Below are 24460 nucleotides of genomic sequence, written 5' to 3' on the forward strand. Positions count from 1 at the left end.
GACTATACATGTGAACTGAATTCCTACATTTAAGTTTGTAGGTCTGAGAAATGTTGACATCACTAAGTTTGTAACTAGATCCAGTAGCAAGATGGACTGTCTTTGACCCATCATTGGTCTGACATCCTACAAACAGTCTGAACTTGCGCTCAGCAAAGTTTCACTTTTAAAGCTCCTGAAGGAATAAGAGACATGCATTAACTTTCTACACAGAAATATTTGACTCAGAAAAGTCAGACCAAGAAAAAAAAGATATTATCACTGTATTTTAAAATAAAGAAGTGCCAACAATCAAGAGAAAACTTAAAAAATCAGAAAGTCTTAAAACTTGCTGTGGCTATGCACTGCGAGACAGGCTGTTAACATCTGAATTGACACTCTAGCGCAGTCAAGACAGGGTCACTTGGCATTACACTGAACAGTAAAACTATCCTTCGGAAAGTTACAATAGAGATCCAGGATACAGTCTGACAGTTTGAATCCTCTCAAAAACACAACTAACAGACAGTCAGAAAAAGGTCTTCAAAGCAAAATCAGAAGCTTTCTCATAGAACTAAGTCAGCACAAACAATGATGGCATCGCCACAGGACATCCCCTTCTATTAAAAAAGATGGCAAGATAAATTTATCAAATAAAACAACCCATTCATTTTTTCATCATTGTCTTGAATCTTAAACTGTATTAAAATCAGGCAGGAATCAAATACAACAAGAGAGGTAATTTTAGCATAGATGTTTAAAAAAGGAGACTGGACAGGCTTTAGATGTAAAGACCTACATACTTCAGGCAGTGTGTTCCACCTGTGATATGCAGTATGCTGCTACCATACAACAATAGCATGTCTGAATAGGTTTTCAGTCATACAACGTGTGTCATACATAGAGCCGTTTGCAAAACACCATGACATATTTCCATGGAATATAGAGAAATATCAGTGCTTGCCAGAAACATTTGTCAAGAAAGTCAACTTGAAAATGAGATACGGTGCCAAATATGGCCACAGAGATAATTTCCTCTGAAACAATGACCATGTGATTGTGTGAGAGACGTCATTCAATATTGACAGTCTATATATTGAAGCTACAAAAACCGAGTTACACTGCACTCCTGTATGTTGCTTTCACGCTAATGAGTGAAATGCATATTATTTTTGAACTGCTATTAAAACCGATGTTTCTATCAAGATTTGAGAGCACTACAGGCAGAAAAATATGCCATGAAAAATAAAGTTTACACACAAACAACAATGTAGGAAAGGACACCTCAAAAAATGGAAGTCACAATGTGATCTTTTATGTAGGCCAAACAATGTCAACAACAACATATGAATAATGAGTGATCAGCCCAAATAAAATGTTTGACTAATCTATAGGTTTAAAAATGTACCACATCAAGGAACAAAAATGGCGGAGGGAACAATGCATCACTTATAGTTCCATAAAGTTAATTGAGAAAAATATATATGTACTATATACAAGTGAGAGAAAATAGCCTTTCTCAGAAATCCCTGATTTATTTGAATAACCAGTAAACACCAGCAGTCTACTTAAATCTAACACATCATAACTTTTTCCAGAACTAATGGTCCTCATGCCATGTCTTCAGAGTCTGGATAAAGTGCATATAGTTATTGCACACAACAGCAACTGATTGACTATAAAATGCATTCAGGAAGTTTGTTATTAACAAAGAAACCAGGTTGATGATAAGAAATATCAGTTTGGAGATTCATGATGAGTGAAAATTAATGATCAATGATAAAATCAACTCTGAACAATTTTGACATGATGCACAGGCAGTGAAAACGACAAATAAAAAGCAATCTAAATTAAACATAATTAAAAAAAAAAAAAGAAAACTGACTTAAATGTTATGAACATGTCTGCAAATCTGTTTGAATACATTCCATGTCACTAGGATATTCATACCTCTGGGGACCCCTCCAACTCTCCAAAAACCTCGGCAAAGTCAGATGGACTTTTCTTCAGAGTCTGGTCAGCAGGAAGTGTGTTGTCATTGTAAGACGTCACAAACTTAAAGTCACTGGTTCTAGAACCTGTTGTCAGGTATGCGTCATAATTGTAAGCGCTGCGTAAAGTTCCTGTGCCGTCAACATCTGCGTAATTAGGAGGGAGATAAGCGCTGGGGATGGCCACTGCTCCATCAAACAACAGCCTGGGCTTTCTCCTGCGACAAAACCTCACGCCCAGGATGATGATAATGAAGGTCAGAAAAAAGGTGGACACAGACACCAGCGCGATGATCAGATAAGAGGTCAGTTTGGAATTCTTCTCATCATAAGAAATATCCTTCAGTTCTGGCACCTCAGCCAAGTTATCAGAAATAAGTAAATACATGGAACACGTGGCAGAGAGAGAGGGCTGTCCGTTATCTTTCACTGCCACAATAAGGTTCTGCTTCATGCTGTCAGATTCAGAAATGTCCCGCTGTGTCCTGATCTCTCCGCTGTGGAGACCAATAGTGAAAAGTCCCGGATCAGTGGATTTCACTATATGATAGGACAGCCAGGCGTTCTGTCCGGAGTCCGCGTCCACCGCTATCACTTTGGACACCAGAGAGCCTCCGTGTGCAGCTTTGGGGACCAGCTCGGTCATGAACGAGTTGCCCTCCGGGGCGGGGTACAGTATCTGAGGAGAGTTGTCATTCACATCCGATATGAAGACACTGACGGTCACGTTGCTGCTGAGCGGAGGAGAACCGTTGTCTCTGGCCATCACGTGGACTTTAAAACTCCTGAACTGTTCATAATCAAACGACCTCACAGCGTGGATCACCCCCGTGTCTCCGTTAACAGATAGATAGGAGGACACCGGGGCACCGTTCACCTCACCGGATAACAGAGAATAAATCACTGTACCGTTTTGTCTCCAGTCGGGGTCTCGAGCAGTAACGGAACATAAAGTGGAGCCAGGTTTGTTATTTTCAGTCACATATGCGCTGTAGGACTGTTCCTCAAACACAGGTGGGTTGTCGTTGATGTCTGCTACAGATAACTGAACAGTTTTAGAGGAGGACAGAGGTGGAGAGCCCTCGTCAGTGGCACTGATTGTAATGTTGTAATCAGACACTAGTTCACGGTCCAGTTGTCCTGTGGTCACCAGAGAATAATAGTTTTTAATAGAAGGAACCAACTTAAAAGGGACGTTTTGCTGAATGGAGCAGCGGACCTGTCTGTTATTCTCGGAGTCTCTATCCTGCACGTTAATGATGCCCACCTCTGTACCAGGTGGGGTGTCTTCTGGAATGAGATTAGTCAGTGATTTCAAATTGACTACAGGAGCGTTGTCATTCACATCAGTGATAGAGATGATTGCCTTAGCATGAGATGATAGACCAAATCCATCTTTTGCTTTAACGCGCATTTCAAATGATGTTGTAGCTTCATAGTCAACACTGCCAATTACTCGTATCTCACCTAATTTACGATCAATACTAAATATCTTCTTTACATCTTCAGTAACATGACCAAAGTCATAAGTCACATCTCCATTGATTCCCTCGTCTGCATCAGTAGCGCTCACTGTGACCACTACAGTATCTGCAGGAGAGTTTTCAGGCAGACTGGCTTTATAAACGGCCTGGCTAAACACTGGGGCGTTATCATTAGCATCCAGTACAGTGACGTGTATGACTACTGTACCTGATCTCTGAGGAGAGCCACCATCTAGAGCTGTGAGGAGCAAATTGATCTCTTGTTGTTTTTCACGATCAAGCTCTTTATCAAGAACAAGCTCTATTGTGTTTCCATTTGCAGCCAAAATGAAATTATCATTCTTTTTAAGGCTGTATTGCTGAACTGAATTTTGTCCGACATCCGCATCGTGAGCCTCTTCGATCACAAAACGAGCTCCTCTGACTGCTGACTCTTGAATTTCTATGTTGATCGATTCTTCGTCAAATTGTGGCGAGTTATCATTAATATCTTGAATGTGTAGACTAATACGATGGAGCTCGAGAGGATTCTCCAGCACAAGCTCGTGTTTTAGGATGCACGAAGCCTTTTCTCCACAAAGCCCCTCTCGGTCAATCCTGTCAGCCACAATCAGTTCTCCGTTGTTCAGGTTTATGTCACAGTAACGTTTGTCAGTCCCATCCGTGTCAATACGAGCTCTTCTGTTAGAGAAAGCGCCCGTCTCCAGCCCAAGATCCTTGGCTATATTTCCAATTACTGATCCCCGTTTCATCTCCTCTGGAAGAGAATAGCTCATGTCTCCATATGCGGCATGAAAAAAAAGAAGCAGGAAATAGAAGCTGTACGGCTGAAAGGCGAACATTTGTAAATCCATCGTCAAGCACCAGTTCCTTAGACGTCAAAGTATGGATACAACCAACACGGTTAAACCACTCAACACGAACAAGAGTACCAATTCACCGCGACTGTCTCGATATCTAGACCACGCAATGAGTGTACAAGACTGTCTGTCCACAAAGGGCAGAGGAATTAAACCATCTAAAGGTTGGTGTATAGCGACACCGTGAGTTAAGTTCAACAATAACACTGATTACAAAAATCAAACGGAACATTGTTAAAATTTGTAGTAGCCCTCTGCATAAAACAAAACATACATTTACTTCGATGTTCATAGCATCTGAAACAACAGTCAGTCCAAATCAGGACATCAGCAGCAACAAGTACAACTATGCATTTAGTCAGTGCATGAAAGACATGGTCATATCAAGGTCTGATGACAACATGCAAGTATAAGTATCGGCTATTGTATAAAACGTATATAGAAAATAATCTTTATCAGCTACAAGCTCATTGAAAAAGTACCCTGTCTATTTATATCTGTATCCAAGTTGTAAATACACATCACTTCATAATCCTCTAAGAGGTAGAACTGATGTTTATTGTTGCCTTTTCATCAGGACATTTCTGCACCAGGCGTTAGTCCGTCTTCACTGTGTGTGTTCGGCTAAAATGTTTAAAATTGAAATGCTGTTGTCATTATAACCATGATTTGTACATCAGAAGGTGTGGGGCACTAGGCTTTGAACAGTTTGTCTGTATTGCTCAGAATTTTGTTGTGTTGGACTGAGTTACTATCTTGACACATACACATTTAGGTGTATTATTGTATATGCAGTGTCTTTAAAGTAAGTTTGGAGTCTCAGTGGACTGTTGCAGAGGCATGACTGCAGTGAGCTTCTCATTGCAGTATGAAAACAGCCATAAGTGTTTTTGCAATTTGAATTAAAAGTCAGACAATACATTTGTACAACTTTGTTATCATAAACACTATTGTCTACAGTATGATTAAGAAGTACCTGTCCATAGAAGAGTCCTGCCTTTATTGTGCCATGTTAGTGGAATTGCCAGATTTTTGTTATCATTCATTCATGAGTGGCAGCCTTAGCTCAAGGTACAGCAATAGTTTACCATCATGGATCGTAACAAAGCATTTGTCTGACTATACATGGAATTGAATTCCTACATTTAAGTTTGTAGGTCTGAGAAATGTTGACATCACTAAGTTAGTAACCAGATCCAGTAGCAAGATGGACTGTCTTTGACCCATCATTGGTCTCACATCCTACAAACAGTCTGAACTTGCGCTCAGCAAAGTTTCACTTTTAAAGCTCCTGAAGGAATAAGAGACATGCATTAACTTTATACACAGAAATATTTGACTCAAAAAAGTCATACCAAGAAAAAAATATATATATCACTGTATCTTAAAATAAAGAAGTGCCAAAAATCAAGAGAAAACTTTAAAAAATCAAAAATCAGAAAGTCTTAAAACTTGCTGTGGCTACGCACTGCGAGACAGGCTGATGACATCTGAATTGACACTCCAACGCAGTAGAGACAGGGCCACCTGACATTTCACTGAACAGTAAAACTACCCTTCAGAAAGTTACAATAGAGATCCAGGATACAGTCTGACAGTGTGAATCCTCTCAAAAACACAACTAACAGATAGTCAGAAAAATGTCTTCACGGCAAATTCAGAAGCTTTCTCATAGAACTAAGTCAGCACAAACAATGATGTGATGAATTAATGTGCAATGATAAAATAGACTATGAACAATTTTGACACAATGCACAGGCATAGAAAGCGACAAATAAAAAACAATCCAAATTAAACATAAAAAAAGAAAACTGACTTAAATGTTATGAACATGTCTGCAAATCTATTTGAATACAATTCCATGTCATTAGGATAAGCATACCTCTGGGGACCCCTCCAACTCTCCAAAAACCTCAGCAAAGTCAGATGGACTTTTCTTCAGAGTCTGGTCAGCAGGAAGTGTGTTGTCATTGTAAGACGTCACAAACTTAAAGTCACTGGTTCTAGAACCTGTTGTCAGGTATGCGTCATAATTGTAAGCGCTGCGTAAAGTTCCTGTGCCGTCAACATCTGCGTAATTTGGAGGGAGATAAGCGCTGGGGATGGCCACTGCTCCATCAAACAACAGTCTGGGCTTTCTCCTGCGACAAAACCTCACACCCAGGATGATGATAATGAAGGTCAGAAAAAAGGTGGACACAGACACCAGCGCGATGATCAGGTAAGAAGTCAGTTTAGAATTCTTCTCATCATAAGAAATATCCTTCAGTTCTGGCACCTCAGCCAAGTTATCAGAAATAAGTAAATACATGGAACACGTGGCAGAGAGAGAGGGCTGTCCGTTATCTTTCACTGCCACAATAAGGTTCTGCTTCATGCTGTCAGATTCAGAAATGTCCCGCTGTGTCCTGATCTCTCCGCTGTGGAGACCAATAGTGAAAAGTCCCGGATCAGTGGATTTCACTATATGATAGGACAGCCAGGCGTTCTGTCCGGAGTCCGCGTCCACCGCTATCACTTTGGACACCAGAGAGCCTCCGTGTGCAGCTTTGGGGACCAGCTCGGTCATGAACGAGTTGCCCTCCGGGGCGGGGTACAGTATCTGAGGAGAGTTGTCATTCACATCCGATATGAAGACACTGACGGTCACGTTGCTGCTGAGCGGAGGAGAACCGTTGTCTCTGGCCATCACGTGGACTTTAAAACTCCTGAACTGTTCATAATCAAACGACCTCACAGCGTGGATCACCCCCGTGTCTCCGTTAACAGATAGATAGGAGGACACCGGGGCACCGTTCACCTCACCGGATAACAGAGAATAAATCACTGTACCGTTTTGTCTCCAGTCGGGGTCTCGAGCAGTAACGGAACATAAAGTGGAGCCAGGTTTGTTATTTTCAGTCACATATGCGCTGTAGGACTGTTCCTCAAACACAGGTGGATTGTCGTTGATGTCTGCTACAGATAACTGAACAGTTTTAGAGGAGGACAGAGGTGGAGAGCCCTCGTCAGTGGCACTGATTGTAATGTTGTAATCAGACACTAGTTCACGGTCCAGTTGTCCTGTGGTCACCAGAGAATAATAGTTTTTAATAGAAGGAACCAACTTAAAAGGGACGTTTTGCTGAATGGAGCAACGCACCTGTCCGTTACTCTCAGAGTCTCTATCCTGCACGTTAATGATGCCCACCTCTGTACCAGGTGACACGTTCTCAGGTATGGGATTAGTCAGTGACTTAATGGACGTAAGAGGAGCGTTGTCATTTGCATCTGTGATATCAATAATTAATGTAGAAGATGACACTAATCCAAGACCATCCGTGGCTGTAATTTGTATTTCATAGGCGGACAACTCCTCATAATCTATTGCGCCACTGACTTTCACTTCACCAGTGGTCTGATCGAGAGAAAATACGTTGTTACTTTCATCTGAAATGTGATCAAAATCATACGTCACCTCTCCATTAATTCCCTCGTCTGCATCAGTAGCGCTCACTGTGACCACTACAGTATCTGGAGGAGAGTTTTCAGGCAGACTGGCTTTATAAACGGCCTGGCTAAACACTGGGGCGTTATCATTAGCATCCAGTACAGTGACGTGTATGACTACTGTACCTGATCTCTGAGGTGCGCCTCCGTCTGTTGCCACAAGCACAATCGTTAGCTCCTGTTGTTGTTCTCTGTCCAGCTCCTTCTCTAAAACTAACTCGCTGTATTTCCCTCCACCGCTTTTTGCAATTACATTCAACCTAAAGTTTTCGTTTGCCTCGATACTATAACCCTGGATGGTGTTTTGTCCGACATCTGCATCGTGGGCCTCATCTAAACGATAGCGGCTTCCTTTAATTGCCGATTCACTGATTTCAAATTTGATTCTATTCTTTTTAAACTGTGGGGAATTATCGTTGATATCCTGAACGTGAACACTGATGCGATGCAGCTCTAAAGGGTTCTCTAAAACAAGTTCCTGTTTCACAATGCAAGATGCTTTTTTGCCACACAGCCCCTCTCGGTCAATCCTATCAGCAACAATGACATCGCCAGTACTCAGATTAATGTCACAGTACCGTTTGCTGTTCCCGTCTGCATCAATACGAGCCTTTCGAGCTCTCAGTTTGCCCACCTCAAGTCCAAGATCGTTCGCAATATTTCCAACAATGGAGCCGCGTTTCATCTCCTCTGGAAAAGAATAAGACACATCTCCACAGACGGTTTCCAGCGCGAGAAGAAACATCCCCAACGCGGTAACCAGGCCGCGTGCTGAAAATGCTTTGTGCTTCATTTTCCTGCAAGGCCAGTGTCGAATCCACCACAACAAAGACTTGTCCAATTCAAAAATACAGCCAAACGTAATCCTCTCTGGATAACAAATTCACATTCGATTACAAATGTTGCGACTTCGCTGCTTTAACCACCAGACAATCTATCATGGATGGCAAATGTGCAAGCTCTTAGAGTAACACAACGTAACCCCTCACGTAAAGCTAGTGGACAGCGACACTGTGAGCAAATTGTAGGTATTACAAAATACTTGAACAATCGAGTACTCTGATCAGAAAGACAAAAACATCATATTCGAGGCTGCAATTCGACCCAAACATAAATAAATGACCAATATAAATATAAAGTGGCGTTTTCTGTTGTAAAGGCAAGTGTGAAGATTCCTTCAGGAAATTGACAGTGGAAATCTGTCGGCATTTACTTGGTTTCAACACCATGGATAGATAGCCAGTCTCATGTAACGCATATCAGAGCCCATATGTAGTATACGTTTCAGATGATGAAACAAGCTGCACAACGAAAGTGATAACAAAACTGTTGACTTATTTCTGAACATAATCCAATAATTTATATCATAAAATGACTACTATTCAACAGAACTTTAAACAAACAATAGGCTATCGTGGCTAACGATGATATGAACAACAGGGAGATGAGGAATATGATGCATCTATGAAAAAAACATGCAGGCTTGCATAGCCTTTTCATCAGCAGGATAAAATACCAGCCAAATCTCGTACCTGATACATGTATATCAAAAAATTCTGATGTACCAATTTACATTTGCATGAATAGTTCAGGATATTTCGTTCATGCACTGGACAAGTATGGAGGTTGAAAATGTAGAATTCAACCAAAAATTACAGAATACATATCATGTCAATGACTATTTTCAAACGCTTAACATTATTTTTAAATAAAGACAGATTTATAAGTTAGTAGTCATTTTTGAGCAATCACTGACTGAAGTCTACCCCATTGGCAACCACCAATTAAATGATTAAAGTGGGTTTAAATCATGAAAGCCAAGCTGCACTTAATTTGTCCGATTAAAACGTGAGGATTAGCCTACCTCTAGGGGCTCCAACAAATCTTGAAACACAAATCACAATTTACTTCAAAGATGAGATGCTGTTTGCACAGACTCTGATGAACTGCATGACACATGCAACAGAAAATGAAGCCATAAAGTACAACTATTCAGAGTAAGAATAAAATACACTACAGCATCCAGTAAGTATCAGCATCTCTTTAGCAGAATTTGAGATCAGAAACCTGCATGATTCAACTTAGCATCACAGGCAGGGATAAAGAAGTGACCAGACAGTTATGGCGCTAGATAGCCCTAATATTTATGTGTGGAAATGTTTTTGTGAGTGCTCACATATTCAATATACACTGAATACACCTGAAGTTTAGATAAGGATACAGTATGCTTGTAAAGTTAACCAAAATACCAAAGTCAGATATTATATAGCTAAAACCATTGTGCTGTATTTTTGGGGTAAATTTACTAGATTAATGACTTTTTTTTGATAGTTTCTTTTGTCCAATGGCTAATCTAAAAAAAATGAGAACACAGCAAAACATTATCCATTATCAGACTCAATATCCATCTAAGACCTATGTATTATCCTATGCAATGTTCAATACAATGTTGCTGTAAAGTTAATTCATTAAAATGTCCTAAATAAATGGAATAATGGTAACTTCATAGTCTGCAAACATTTTGCTCTAAACCTAGACAATAATGTGCACATGTACTGATGCCAGGCATTCACATGCACTTTTTATTTCTAAATGATAGTCATACTGTCCCCCACAGATAACCAAGACAACAGCTTGTTTAACATGACTCAATGTTATTTTCCAGCAGAGAATCAAATATATTAAAACAAGTGTCTCCACTAATCCAAAATATTTCCATTAGTTTATGTTTTGATCAAGTTTTGAACAGCAATCTACAGTTTCTTAATGTTCATCCAATGACCAGATGAGGCAATCAGAGAAAGGGAAGTCTTTAAAATGGACTCAAGCCATCATTATGCCACGTGCTTGAAGCACAAAAAATATAGTCAAAGAAATGCATTGACACCAGCAATGCAGATCAGTCCCAGAACCATCATGGTCAATTGTCTGCAGCATAATTATATCCTTGAAGTTGTGTGCTGGAATAATTAGAAAACATAATGAATCCTTCTTTTTGTTATGTAGAAGCAAACTATTCCATTCAAACTATGAGTGTCAGCCTAAGCCACTGTGTAAATGATTAGTCTTTCTTCTTCAATACAGTTCATGTTAAAAAAAAGAGGAAGAAAAAAGAAAAAAAAGACATGATTGTTGTGATCTCAAACCTCAGTTTTTGTGCAACTGCTGTCACAGAGCTTCAGTCAGTATAAAGTATGTGTCTACGGGTGGTGTTTTAGGCAGACTGAACATTTGGTTCCTTAGCTGGCCTATAGTGACACCATGAGTAAAGATTAAATACAACAGTTTTACAGAACTGACTGAAACAGATCATGTCCATTATTGTTACTTGGGCAATACTCAATACGTGTTCACTAAGAAACTGTCCCTGTCCCATATTGAATAGAATCACAGTGGTGTTTCAGAACAGCTATTTGGTCATTCATTGAAGGGGAACTGGTCATTGTTATCACTGGAAATATCTGCTTCAAGCTTCTTCCAAAAACACGCATGACTTACACAGCAAGAACGAATTGAAGACACACTGCACAAATACAACAGCAAAATGTTTCTGACTTTAATATTCCAGAGAGATTTAAAACTAAAAGGGCGTAAGTTTCTCCTAAGTAAAAGAACATTAAAAACCCTGGACAGAAGGGATATGTGAATGAACTTGAATGACATGAAATGTTATTCACTGACCAAAAGCAGAACCAGTATTCAAATGCAATTACAAAATAGAATAAAGATTTGTCAGGTAAATTATAATCTATAAAACTTGGTGATCATAAAACTTAATGATAATTGAATAAAGTCAAATAAAATAAAAGGCAGAGGTGAGTTGTTCCTGAACATAAAGCAAGATATCAACAGTGAGATTCAGCACCAAGGACAGAGACACAAAGAACAAGCTGCAGCTCGACTCAAAAAACAGACTGAGACGACAATGATATGTAAACAGGGTTTAGGAAAAAGATATGGAAAACAGTAATTAGTAGCCTTTCCTCCAGTGACCACAGAATTTGAAATATCTAGCGAACACAATGAAAGAACTGGCATTGTTATTATTTTGTGTAATCCTGTTCCATATTGTTTGTTTTTTTTTGTTCTTTTTTTTAAGTAAAAGAAAAACTGAAATTAACAGACAGCCTAATCGAGGAGTGTAATGAGTTCAACTATCTCTCTCTCTCTCTCACACACACACACAGACTCACACACATTACATGGTAACCTGAAAAAAAAAAGAAAAAAATCTATGTACCATAGAAGAATTAAGAAACTGCACACCATGAAGGATGAATGGCAACATAGAACACTAAAGGTACAGACCATGATATGTTTTTCAAGATATGAGAAGTTTCCTATGAAAGGGGAGGACACAGTACCCACAACATGCATGGAAAATATTTCCTGGAGTTTTTCAAATCTCAAAAAGAGAATATCCGTGTGTCTGATAAAATAATGGATCAAATATCTGATGCCCTTACCTCAGGAGAGCAGTCGGAATCTCCAAAGGCATCAGCAAAGTCAGATGGACTTTTCTTCAGAGTCTGGTCAGCAGGAAGTGTGTTGTCATTGTAAGACGTCACAAACTTAAAGTCACTGGTTCTAGAACCTGTTGTCAGGTATGCGTCATAATTGTAAGCGCTGCGTAAAGTTCCTGTGCCGTCAACATCTGCGTAATTAGGAGGGAGATAAGCGCTGGGGATGGCCACTGCTCCATCAAACAACAGTCTGGGCTTTCTCCTGCGACAAAACCTCACACCCAGGATGATGATAATGAAGGTCAGAAAAAAGGTGGACACAGACACCAGCGCGATGATCAGATAAGAGGTCAGTTTGGAATTCTTCTCATCATAAGAAATATCCTTCAGTTCTGGCACCTCAGCCAAGTTATCAGAAATAAGTAAATACATGGAACACGTGGCAGAGAGAGAGGGCTGTCCGTTATCTTTCACTGCCACAATAAGGTTCTGCTTCATGCTGTCAGATTCAGAAATGTCCCGCTGTGTCCTGATCTCTCCGCTGTGGAGACCAATAGTGAAAAGTCCCGGATCAGTGGATTTCACTATATGATAGGACAGCCAGGCGTTCTGTCCGGAGTCCGCGTCCACCGCTATCACTTTGGACACCAGAGAGCCTCCGTGTGCAGCTTTGGGGACCAGCTCGGTCATGAACGAGTTGCCCTCCGGGGCGGGGTACAGTATCTGAGGAGAGTTGTCATTCACATCCGATATGAAGACACTGACGGTCACGTTGCTGCTGAGCGGAGGAGAACCGTTGTCTCTGGCCATCACGTGGACTTTAAAACTCCTGAACTGTTCATAATCAAACGACCTCACAGCGTGGATCACCCCCGTGTCTCCGTTAACAGATAGATAGGAGGACACCGGGGCACCGTTCACCTCACCGGATAACAGAGAATAAATCACTGTACCGTTTTGTCTCCAGTCGGGGTCTCGAGCAGTAACGGAACATAAAGTGGAGCCAGGTTTGTTATTTTCAGTCACATATGCGCTGTAGGACTGTTCCTCAAACACAGGTGGATTGTCGTTGATGTCTGCTACAGATAACTGAACAGTTTTAGAGGAGGACAGAGGTGGAGAGCCCTCGTCAGTGGCACTGATTGTAATGTTGTAATCAGACACTAGTTCACGGTCCAGTTGTCCTGTGGTCACCAGAGAATAATAGTTTTTAATAGAAGGAACCAACTTAAAAGGGACGTTTTGCTGAATGGAGCAGCGGACCTGCTGGTTATTCTCAGAATCTGCATCCTGCACGTTAATGATGCCCACCTCTGTACCAGGTGACACGTCCTCAGGTATTGGATTAGCCACAGATTTCACATAAATTACAGGTACGTTGTCATTAACATCAGTGACATCAATGGATACCTTTGTGTATGATGATAATCCTAAACCATCTTTTGCTTTAATGCGCAAATCATATGTTGCAACAGCTTCAAAGTCAATCGCACCATTAACCTTTATTTTACCGTTTTTACGATCAATACTAAAAACTTTCTTGACATCTTCAGTAACATGTCCGAAATCATAAGTCACATCTCCATTAATTCCCTCGTCTGCATCAGTAGCGCTCACTGTGACCACTACAGTATCTGCAGGAGAGTTTTCAGGCAGACTGGCTTTATAAACGGCCTGGCTAAACACTGGGGCGTTATCATTAGCATCCAGTACAGTGACGTGTATGACTACTGTACCTGATCTCTGAGGAGAGCCACCATCTAGAGCTGTAAGGAGCAAATTGATCTCTTGTTGTTTTTCACGATCAAGCTCTTTGTCAAGCACAAGCTCTATTGTGTTTCCATTAGCAGCCAAAATGAAATTATCATTCTTTTTAAGGCTGTACTGCTGAACTGAATTTTGGCCTACATCCGCATCGTGAGCCTCTTCGATCACAAAACGAGCTCCTCTGACTGCTGACTCTCGAATTTCTATATTGATCGATTCTTCGTTAAACTGTGGCGAGTTATCATTAATATCCTGAATGTGTAGACTAAAAGGATGCAGTTCCAGAGGATTCTCCAGGACAAGATCGCGTTTTATTACACACGACAGCTTTTCCCCACAAAGCCCTTCTCGGTCAATCCTGTCGGCAACAATTAAATCCCCGGTACTAAGACTGATGTCACAAAAACGTTTGCGATTGCCTGCAGCGTCAACACGGGCATTTCGAGCAGACAGTTTACTGTAGTCCAGGTTAAGATCCTTCGCTATATTCCCAATGACAGATCCGCGCTTCATTTCCTCTTGAAAAGAATAGCTGACGTCCCCATTCACAGCTTGCCACACGAGAAAGAAAACAAAGCAGCTCAGCTTGAGCGCCATCATGGCAATGTGTCTGATACGGAAAATGGTCCTCTTTTATATTACAAATTCAATACCGCTGACAGAGTTCAGTCTCATGAAAATCCACAGCACTCCACAGTTCTGGCTTCACCCTCGAACCAACAGCAACTGAAAAATTAACCTTTTTATTGGTCCATACTTAAGAGGGTGGAGTGGACATGTTTCACGTAGACTGGTGAATAGCGACACCATGAGTAGAATGAAGAAATAACAGACAGTATAAAATAATAATCTTAACAGGCATAATAATAATAGTAGTTGTTGTTATATTATTATTATTAGTAGTAGTATTAGTATTATTATCGTTGTTGTTGGTAGCAGGACTATATTCATGCTACTATTACTCCCACTAGTGTCATTTTAAATGTTAAAAGATTATATTAATTGGTTTAGCATTTTATTCACCATTTTAACATACAAAAGGCTTAGTAGCAGAAATGTCATCGTTATTGTTGTCATTATAGATGTGTTGCACTCAAAACAATTAAATATCAAAGCTTATTTACAATATAATGCAACAGACATGTATGTCTGGCTTAAATCAAAACACTGTTTCTAAATAAAATCTAATAATGCAGCTCTTATTAAGTATGTCTTTAACATATCTATTATTTGATATAATTACGCAAAGGACGACCAGATAATTTATTCCTCTGCGTAATTATATCATATGCGTTCTGACAATTTTTCAAGATGGAAAAACAGAGACTGAGAAGTCCAAAGAAATCATAACTGTTGAAAATCGTATAAACAGAATACTTTTAAAACTCCCTTGGGTCCAATTCAGGATACCGCCTTTCACTCAAACATTTTACAGCACTGTATGTTAGACGTTTCTGTTGAAAAGATGTCAATTTCTCATTCAGAATAGACTAAAAGTAGAAAATATGACGAGAAAAAATATGGAAATTCATGGCCTGATGACAAACTACTCATTAAGTAATAGCAACCTATCTGAGAGGAATCACACTGAGTCTCAATGGTCCAAAGAGGAAGTTGGAGCAGACGACAGAAACAAGGATTTAAGGGGATCTCACATAGTCTTAAATACAAAGATAAAAAACTGAAAATTGTCTGTTAGACAATTTCTTCATATTGCTCAAGTACCGCGCCCTATGAATCGTTATCGTGCGAAACTTGTGATGAATGTCGATCTCGAGCGGAACACAAAGATAAACAATCTCTGAAAATGCGACAGCACAAAAGAGTAGGTCTGAAAACAGTAAAAGCAAAACACAGACATATTAATGACTTGGATCACCTAATTCATTTGGGACAATGTATTCGCACATAGAGTGAAACAAAATGCAGCAAAGGGGAAATGCCAAAATCATGAAACACAGAGGTAAATTATCTCCAAAAACGCACAATCAATCGAGATTCAGCACCATGGACAGAGAAAAAAAGGATCATGATACAAAACGTTTTGAGTCAAAGGAAGACAAAAAAGAGCAATGATGAGACCAGCTGTACTCGAATAGACTTCAAAACAATGACTTCACCGACAACGACTGTAAAAAACAAACAAACGGTAAAGCTTAAACTTACGCAAGCACCTCGACTTTTGAACAACACAAACATTTATGAATGGTGTAATAAAGGGTAAGAAAGATATGTCTGAAAATGGTAAAGGCAAAAGACAGAAATCTTAATGCTGTGGATCACGAGATCAGTGTTATGAAAAGTGTTCCTACCTCAGGAGAACTATTACAATCTCCAAACGTATCAGCAAAGTCAGATGGACTTTTCTTCAGAGTCTGGTCAGCAGGAAGTGTGTTGTCATTGTAAGATGTCACAAACTTAAAGTCACTGGTTCTAGAACCTGTTGTCAGGTATGCGTCATAATTGTAAGCGCTGCGTAAAGTTCCTGTGCCGTCAACATCTGCGTAATTAGGAGGGAGATAAGCGCTGGGGATGGCCACTGCTCCGTCAAACAACAGTCTGGGCTTTCTCCTGCGACAAAACCTCACACCCAGGATGATGATAATGAAGGTCAGAAAAAAGGTGGACACAGACACCAGTGCGATGATCAGATAAGAGGTCAGTTTGGAATTCTTCTCATCGTAAGAAATATCCTTCAGTTCTGGCACCTCAGCCAAGTTATCAGAAATAAGTAAATACATGGAACACGTGGCAGAGAGAGAGGGCTGTCCGTTATCTTTCACTGCCACAATAAGGTTCTGCTTCATGCTGTCAGATTCAGAAATGTCCCGCTGTGTCCTGATCTCTCCACGTGGAGACCAATAGTGAAAAGTCCGGATCAGTGGATTTCACTATATGATAGGACAGCCAGGCGTTTCTGTCCGGAGTCCGCGTCCACTGCTATCACTTTGGACACCAGAGAGCCTCCGTGTGCAGCTTTGGGGACCAGTTCGGTCATGAACGAGTTGCCCTCCGGGGCGGGGTACAGTATTTGAGGAGAGTTGTCATTCACATCGGATATGAAGACACTGACGGTCACGTTGCTGCTGAGTGGAGGAGAACCGTTGTCTCTGGCCATCACGTGCACTTTAAAACTCCTGAACTGTTCATAATCAAACGACCTCACAGCGTGGATCACCCCCGTGTCTCCGTTAACAGATAGATAGGAGGACACCGGGGCACCGTTCACCTCACCGGATAACAGAGAATAAATCACTGTACCGTTTTTGTCTCCAGTCGGGGTCTCGAGCAGTAACGGAACATAAGGGGAGCCAGGTTTGTTATTTTCAGTCACATATGCGCTGTACGACTGTTCCTCAAACACAGGTGGATGGTCGTTGATGTCTGCTACAGATAACTGAACAGTTTTTAGAGGAGGACAGAGGTGGAGAGCCCTCATCAGTGGCACTGATGGTAATGTTGTAATCAGACACTAGTTCACGGTCCAGTTGTCCTGTGGTCACCAGAGAATAATAGTTTTTTAATAGAGGGGAACCAACTTAAAAGGGACGTTTTGCTGATGGAGCAGCGGACCTGTCGATTATTCTCAGAGTCCTCATCCTGCACGTTAATGATGCCCACCTCTGTACCAGGTGACACGTTTTCAGGTAGGGGTTAGAAAGTGACTTTAGGTATATAACTGGGGCATTGTCATTGTATCGTGATTTCAATCATTAACGTGCATATGTTACTAATCCCAGACCATCTTTTGCACTATTTGCATTTCATAGGATGACACTTTCTCATAATCAATAGCTCCAGCTACTCTCACCTCTCCTGTTTTGAGTCTAAGGAAAATACATCGTCACTTTCATCTGAAACATGATCAAATTCATATGTAATTTCGCTATTTAAACCTTCGTCCGCATCAGTGGCACTCACTGTGACACCAGTGTATCCAGAGGAGAGTTTTCAGCCAGACTCGCTTTATAGACTGTTTGGCTAAACACTGGCACATTATCATTAGCATCCAGTACACTGACATGTAGGAGGACAGGCCTGATCTCGAGGAGAGCCTCCGTCGAAGGCGGTAAGCAATAACATCATCTCTTTTTTGTCCTCTCTGTCTAATTCTTTGTCTAACACTAATTCACCATATTTTCGCCCACCGCTTTTGTGTTTACATTTAATTTGAAATGATCGTTCTGCGGAAGTGAGTAGCCCCTGAACACATTTTTCTCCTATGTCACCATCGTGTGCTTCCCAAGAAGAAAACGTGCACCCTTGTCCTCTGATTCCTGAATCTCAATTTTAAGTGAATCCCTTTAAACTGCGGTGAATTGTCGTTGATATCTGAACGCGGATACTAATACGATCAGCTCTAATGGATTTTCCAGCACAGTTTCCTGTTTAGAACACATGATGCCTTTTTCGCACAAAGCCCTTCTCTGTCAATCCTTTCCTGTACGATCAAGTCTCCGGTACTCAGGTTAATGCCGCAGTATTGAACGTGTTTCTTCGGTATCATACGGGCCTTGCGACCAGAAGTCTGCCCAAATCAAGTCCCAAAATCTTTGGCGATATTCCAATTATAGATCCACGTTTCATCTCCCCGGATAGAGTAGCTCACGTCCATCAACGGCGTGCAGGACAAGGAAAACAAAAGCAAGGCCCACTGCAGCGTGAATCTGCTGTATCCCATTGTTACGTGGAGAAAGACCTCATACAAATTAAAAAACCACAAGTAGCAGCCCATAAACACCAACGATGTATAGTGGTTTTCTTCCGAAGAAAAGTTCGCATCCAACTACTACATGAAGCGGGTTTTGTCAACTACGGTCCAATAAAGAGTCAGACTTCAAATCCGTTGACACAGAAGGGTGGAGAATGACCGTGTTTCTCGTTTATTGGTACACACTGACACCATGAGTATTTCTTTAGGTATAACAAGGCTTTTTTTTTTCTCTTACTTTGAAAAATTTGATTCAATTCAGTGACCCGGATTTATCAGTAAACCTCAACCGAGTTCAAAGAGCACACATCTTAACTAGGTCTTCTATACTTGAACCATTGTAGTGAGCAATACAAATATTTTCCAACCCATAGCATCGGTAAGAGACGTCTTATTTTCAGATACGTTTTAAACATGGTATGTGCTATATTTTATTATATATTACTTAACTATGAAGTTTGTCTCATATCAAATCAAGTCGACAGTGACGAGAAGTTGTAGTTAGAGTAAAAGAAATAGGGCTGGTATTTAATTTTGTAAGTTAATAATGTAACAAAATCATCACTATACAACCCCGTAGGTCTTTGTAGGATAAACTACTCGGCTGCGAGGCGCTTAGTCAAAACAGACTGAAACTGTATTCTTCCATTTGATACATATAGTTTTGCATTCGTATTTTAATATTGTCCTACTGAAAACAATGTATAGCATCTATGGAATAAAAAAATACAACAAAGAATTGCAGTGGAAGAAAAATTTACTTGAATATCATGTCCTATTTTGTCAAAAAACATACACGTTTAATAAAACACTGCGTGTCAGATTAATTGACGTGAGGATGCGTATTTCATGGCTGCTTAACCCAGAGATTTTACACAAAAATCGCAACATGGGAAAGTTAGACTCCACAAGAAAACATGCCCAAACAGAGTATAATTTTCCAATGTATATACTACTCCAGTACTGCGTCCCATTATGCATTAATGGTGATAACCTTCTAATTTAGAATCAGTTCGGAAGAGGAACTGAAAATTAAATAATTTTAGAAAACGACATATTCTCATGAAAAAAATACTGAACAACAACCAACAAAGGCAAGGGTTCCAAAAGGATAAAACACTGACGTAATCCATCTCCAAATTTGCATCAGGGGATCAAACAGAGTTCAGCACCAAGGACAGAGACACATGAAAGAGAAATGGAAAAGCTTTTTCTTCACAAGAATATCAAAAAGAGCAAGAAAACGACCAGATAGAGTAAAACATGTCTCAAAGACATTTTCAACTCTGCAATGAAGTGACAATATAATAACACTAAAGAATAGTATTATCGTTTGTGTGTGGCAGGATATGCAGGTCTGAAAAACTTTGTGGTTTGTGTTCGGCTTCAGTAAGTGGATCATGGATAGAACCAGGGGAACAGAGTAAAGGCTCTCATCCTAAAACAGCAAAGGTTAATTAGATCACAAACAACTACAAAGTAAGGAGCTGAGGTTTAGTATAGTTAGGCATCATGGTTACTTATTAATAACGGTGGAGCCCATTAAACGTATATTTAACCACAAAAGAAATGGACAACTAAAAATGGTTAAAGCCGAAGACAAGATCTGATTCTTAAAAATGTGGGACGTGGGTTCTGTTATGCAAAATATGTTCCTACCTCAGGAGAACCATCGGAATCTCCAAACGCATCAGCAAAGTCAGATGGACTTTTCTTCAGAGTCTGGGTCAGCAGGAAGTGTGTTGTCATTGTAAGACGTCACAAACTAAGTCACTGGTTCTAGAACCTGTTGTCAGGTATGCGTCATAATGTAAGCCTGCGTAAAGTTCCTGTGCCGTCAACATCTGCGTAATTGGAGGGAGATAAGCGCTGGGGATGGCCACTGCTCCATCAAACAACAGCTGGGCTCTCCTGCGACAAAACCTCACACCCAGGATGATGATAATGAAGGTCAGAAAAAAGGTGGACACAGACACCAGCGCGATGATCAGAAGAGGTCAGTTTGGAACTTCTCATCATAAGAAATACCTTCAGTTCTGGCACCTCAGCCAAGTTATCAGAAATAAGTAAATACATGGAACACGTGGCAGAGAGAGAGGGCTGTCCGTTATCTTCACTGCCACAATAAGGTTCTGTTCATGCTGTCAGATTCAGAAATGTCCCGCTGTGTCCTGATCTCTCCGCTGGGGAGACCAATAGTGAAAAGTCCCGGATCAGTGGATTTCACTATAGAAGGACAGCCAGGCGTTCTGTCCGGAGTCCGCGTCCACCGCTACACTTTGGACACCAGAGAGCCTCCGTGTGGCATCTTGGGGACCAGCTCGGTCATGAACGAGTTGCCCTCTCGGGGGGGTACAGTATCTGAGGAGAGTTGTCATCACATCCGATATGAAGACACTGACGGTCACGTTGCTGCTGAGCGGAGAGAACCGTTGTCTCTGGCCATCACGTGGACTTTAAAATCCTGAACTGTTCAAATCAAACGACCTCACAGCGTGGATCACCCCCGTGTCTCCGTTAACAGATAGATAGGAGGACACCGGGGCACCGTTCACCTCACCGGATAACAGAGAATAAATCACTGTACCGTTTTGTCTCCAGCGGGGTCTCGAGCAGTAACGGAACATAAAGTGGAGCCAGTTTGTTATTTCAGTCACATATGCGCTGTAGACTGTTCCTCAAACACAGGTGGATTGTCGTTGATGTCTGCTACAGATAACTGAACAGTTTTAGAGAGGACAGAGGTGGAGAGCCCTCGTCAGTGGCACTGATGTAATGTTGTAATCAGACACTAGTTCACGGTCCAGTTGTCCTGTGGTCACCAGAGAATAATAGTTTTTAATAGAAGGAACCAACTTAAAAAGGGACGTTTTGCTGAATGGAGCAGCGGACCTGCTGTTTATTCTCAGAATCGTCATCCTGCACGTTAATGATTGCCCACCTCTGTACCAGGTGACACGTTCTCAGTAGTGGTTAGCCACAGATTTCACATAGATTACAGTACATGTCATTAACATCAGTGACATCAATGATAACCTTTTGTGTAGATGATATCCTAAACATCCTTTTGCTTTAAGCGCAATCATATGTTGCAACAGCTGCAAAGTCAATCGCACCATAACCGTTAGTTTACCGTTTTGTAGCGATCATACTAAAAACTTTTGACAGCTTCATAACATGGTCCGAAATCAGAAGTCAGGAGGGGGAGGGGGGAGGAGGGGGAAAGGGAAAAGGGGGGGGATGGAATGGAACGTTTAAGTCGTCAGGCATATCAGATGTTCGACAGGACCTGTCCTTGTAGTTATCGGGGGAATATTGTCAGGAGAGAATGTGGTGGCAGCAAAAAAGATGTAGGAAGTGACAAACTGTGGAAAGATGGGGTGCAAGCAAAGAGACCAGGGGAGGAAGGAGGTGTGTCCAGTATGCGTCATAGTGGTAGCGCTGCGGTAAAGTTCCCTGTGGCCAGTCAACTCCCCCTGCTAATTAGGAGGGAGGATAGCGCGGGGATGGCCAACTGCTCCATCGAACAACAGTCTGGGCCGTTTTTTTCCCTGCGACAAACCCACACCCAGGATGATGAGAATGAAGGTCAGAAAAAAGGTGGACACAGACCCAGCGCGAGATGTAGATAAGAGGGTGTCAGTTTGGAATTCTTATCACCTAAGAAAAGCCTTCAGTTCTGGCACCTCAGCCAAGTTAGCAGAAATAGTAAAACACATGGAACACGTGGCAGGAGAGAGGCTGTCCCGTTATCTTTACTGCACAATAAGGTTCTGGTAGGTCTGGCCAGATCAGAAATGTCCCGCTGTATTCCTGATCGTCTCACGCTGGTGAGACCAATAGTGAAAAGCCCCGGATCAGTTGGAGTTTCACAGTTTGATAGGACAGCCGGCGTGTTCTGTCCGCGAGGCCCGCGTCCCACCGCTATGCAACTTTGGGACACCAGAGAGCTCCCGTGGGCAGCTTTGGGGACCAGCTCGGTCATACGAGGTTGCCCGTCCGGGGCGGGGTACAGATATCTGAGGGAGAGTTTATCATGCACAATCGGATATGAAGAACAACGAACGGTCACGTTGTGCTGCTGAGCGGAGAAACCGTTTGTCTCGGCCCATCACGATGGACTTTAAAACTCCTGAACTGTTCAAATCAAAAACGACCACTTCACGCGTGGAGTCACCCCCGGTCTCCGTTAACAGATAATAGGAGGACACCGGGGCAACCTTCACCTCACCGATAACAGAAAATAAATCACTGTAACGTCTTTTGTCTCCAGTCGGGGGTTGCCTCGAGGCAGTAACGGAACTAAGTGGGAGACCAGGTTTGTTATTTAATTCAGTCACATAGAAGTGCGCTAGTAAGGACGTGTTCAAAACTCAACAACAAAAAAACAGGGGAATGGGGGGGGGAGAAGAAAATGGACAGACAGTATAAAGGAAAAATGTCTGCGTAAAAGACAGCATAACCATAGGACCAAGAGAATAGAGTGTAGATAAAGAGATAGAGAATGGTGGGGAAATGGCGGAGACAAGCGGGCTGATAGAAAAGAAGCAGGCAGTGGCGGGTCCCGCAGCAAGGGTCAAGGATACACATAAGAAGCAAGCCGATCGAACAACAACATCAAAACGGGGGCAATGAGTTGTAACGTGTCAATGGGAATCAACGGACAGGCGATAGAGTTATGCATGAAAACGGTCCGCCAGTTGTCCTGTGGTCACCAGAGAAATATCTAGTTTTTTAATAGAGAACCAACTTAAAAGTGGACTTTTGCTGAATTGGAGCATCGGAAACCTGTTGGTTATCTCAGAATCTGCATCCTGCACGTTAATGATGCCCACCCTCTGTACCAGGTGACACGTTTTCAGGTATGGGGTTAGACAGTGACTTTAGGTATAAAACTGGGGCATTGTCATTTGTATCTGTGATTTCAATATTAACGTTGCATATGTTACTAACCCAACATCTTTTGCACTTATTTGCATTTCATAGGATGACACTTTCTCATAATCAATAGCTCTAGATACTCTCACCTCTCCTGTTTTTGAGTCTAGGAAAATACATCGTCACTTTCATCTGAAACATGATCAAATCATATGTAATTTCGCTATTTTAAATCCTCGTCGCATCAGTGGCACTCACTGGATCACCAGTGTATCCAGAGGAGAGTTTTCCAGCCAGACTGGCTTTTATAGACTGTTTGGCTAAAACACGGCACATTATTAGCATCCAGTACACTGACATGTATGAGGACAGTGCCGATCTCTGAGGAGAGCCTCCGTCGAAGCGGTAAGCAATAACATCATCTCTTTTTTGTCCTTCTGTCTAATTCTTTGTCTAAAGACTAATTCACCATATCCGCCCACCCGTTTTTGTGTTTACATTTAATTTGAAATGATCGTTCTGCTGAAGTGATAGCCCTGAACAGCATTTTCTCCTATGTCACCATCGTGTGCTTCTCCCAGAAGAAAACGTGCACCCTTGACGGCTGATTCCCGAATCTCAATTTTAAGTGAATCCTCTTTAAACTGCGGTGAATTGTCGTTAATATCTTGAACGCGGATACTAATACGATGCAGCTCTAATGGATTTTCCAGCACGAGTTCCTGTTTTAAAACACATGATGCCTTTTTCGCACAAAGCCCTTCTCTGTCAATCCTTTCCTGTACGATCAAGTCTCCGGTACTCAGGTTAATGCCGCAGTATTGGACGTTGTTAACTT

At 41.4% G+C, this 24460-nt stretch overlaps 3 protein-coding genes across 15 annotated transcripts in view; all 3 read right to left on the bottom strand.

Annotated features, from left to right (window-relative positions):
- The window catches only part of LOC104930405 (protocadherin gamma-C5), a 260504-nt gene that overhangs the window by 174438 nt on the left and 61606 nt on the right, over window positions 1–24460 (bottom strand). The window lies entirely within an intron of this gene.
- Window positions 1909–4428, bottom strand: LOC113745707 (protocadherin gamma-A11-like). The gene has a single exon (XM_027278494.1). The coding sequence runs from the start codon at window positions 4306–4308 to the stop codon at window positions 1924–1926; it is 2385 nt and encodes a 794-aa protein (XP_027134295.1). The 5' UTR covers window positions 4309–4428; the 3' UTR covers window positions 1909–1923.
- On the bottom strand, window positions 6116–14768 carry LOC113745753 (uncharacterized). Its single transcript, XM_027278676.1, has 2 exons — window positions 12270–14768; window positions 6116–8671 (listed from the first exon to the last, which is right to left on the bottom strand). Exons 1-2 carry the CDS (start codon window positions 14631–14633, stop codon window positions 6182–6184), a joined length of 4854 nt encoding a protein of 1617 aa, XP_027134477.1. The 5' UTR covers window positions 14634–14768; the 3' UTR covers window positions 6116–6181.

Source organism: Larimichthys crocea, chromosome I, assembly GCF_000972845.2.
Source record: "Larimichthys crocea isolate SSNF chromosome I, L_crocea_2.0, whole genome shotgun sequence".
Classification (NCBI taxonomy): domain Eukaryota; kingdom Metazoa; phylum Chordata; class Actinopteri; family Sciaenidae; genus Larimichthys; species Larimichthys crocea.

Excerpts from the sequence above, each read along its gene's own strand:
- LOC113745707 (XM_027278494.1), bottom strand. The coding sequence starts at position 4,308 with ATGGATTTACAAATGTTCGCCTTTCAGCCGTACAGCTTCTATTTCCTG.
- LOC113745753 (XM_027278676.1), bottom strand. The coding sequence starts at position 14,633 with ATGATGGCGCTCAAGCTGAGCTGCTTTGTTTTCTTTCTCGTGTGGCAA. Across the intron at positions 8,672-12,269 it reads ATTCCGACTGCTCTCCTGAG|AGGATTACGTTTGGCTGTAT; the intron begins GTAAGGGCATCA and ends TGTTATCCAGAG.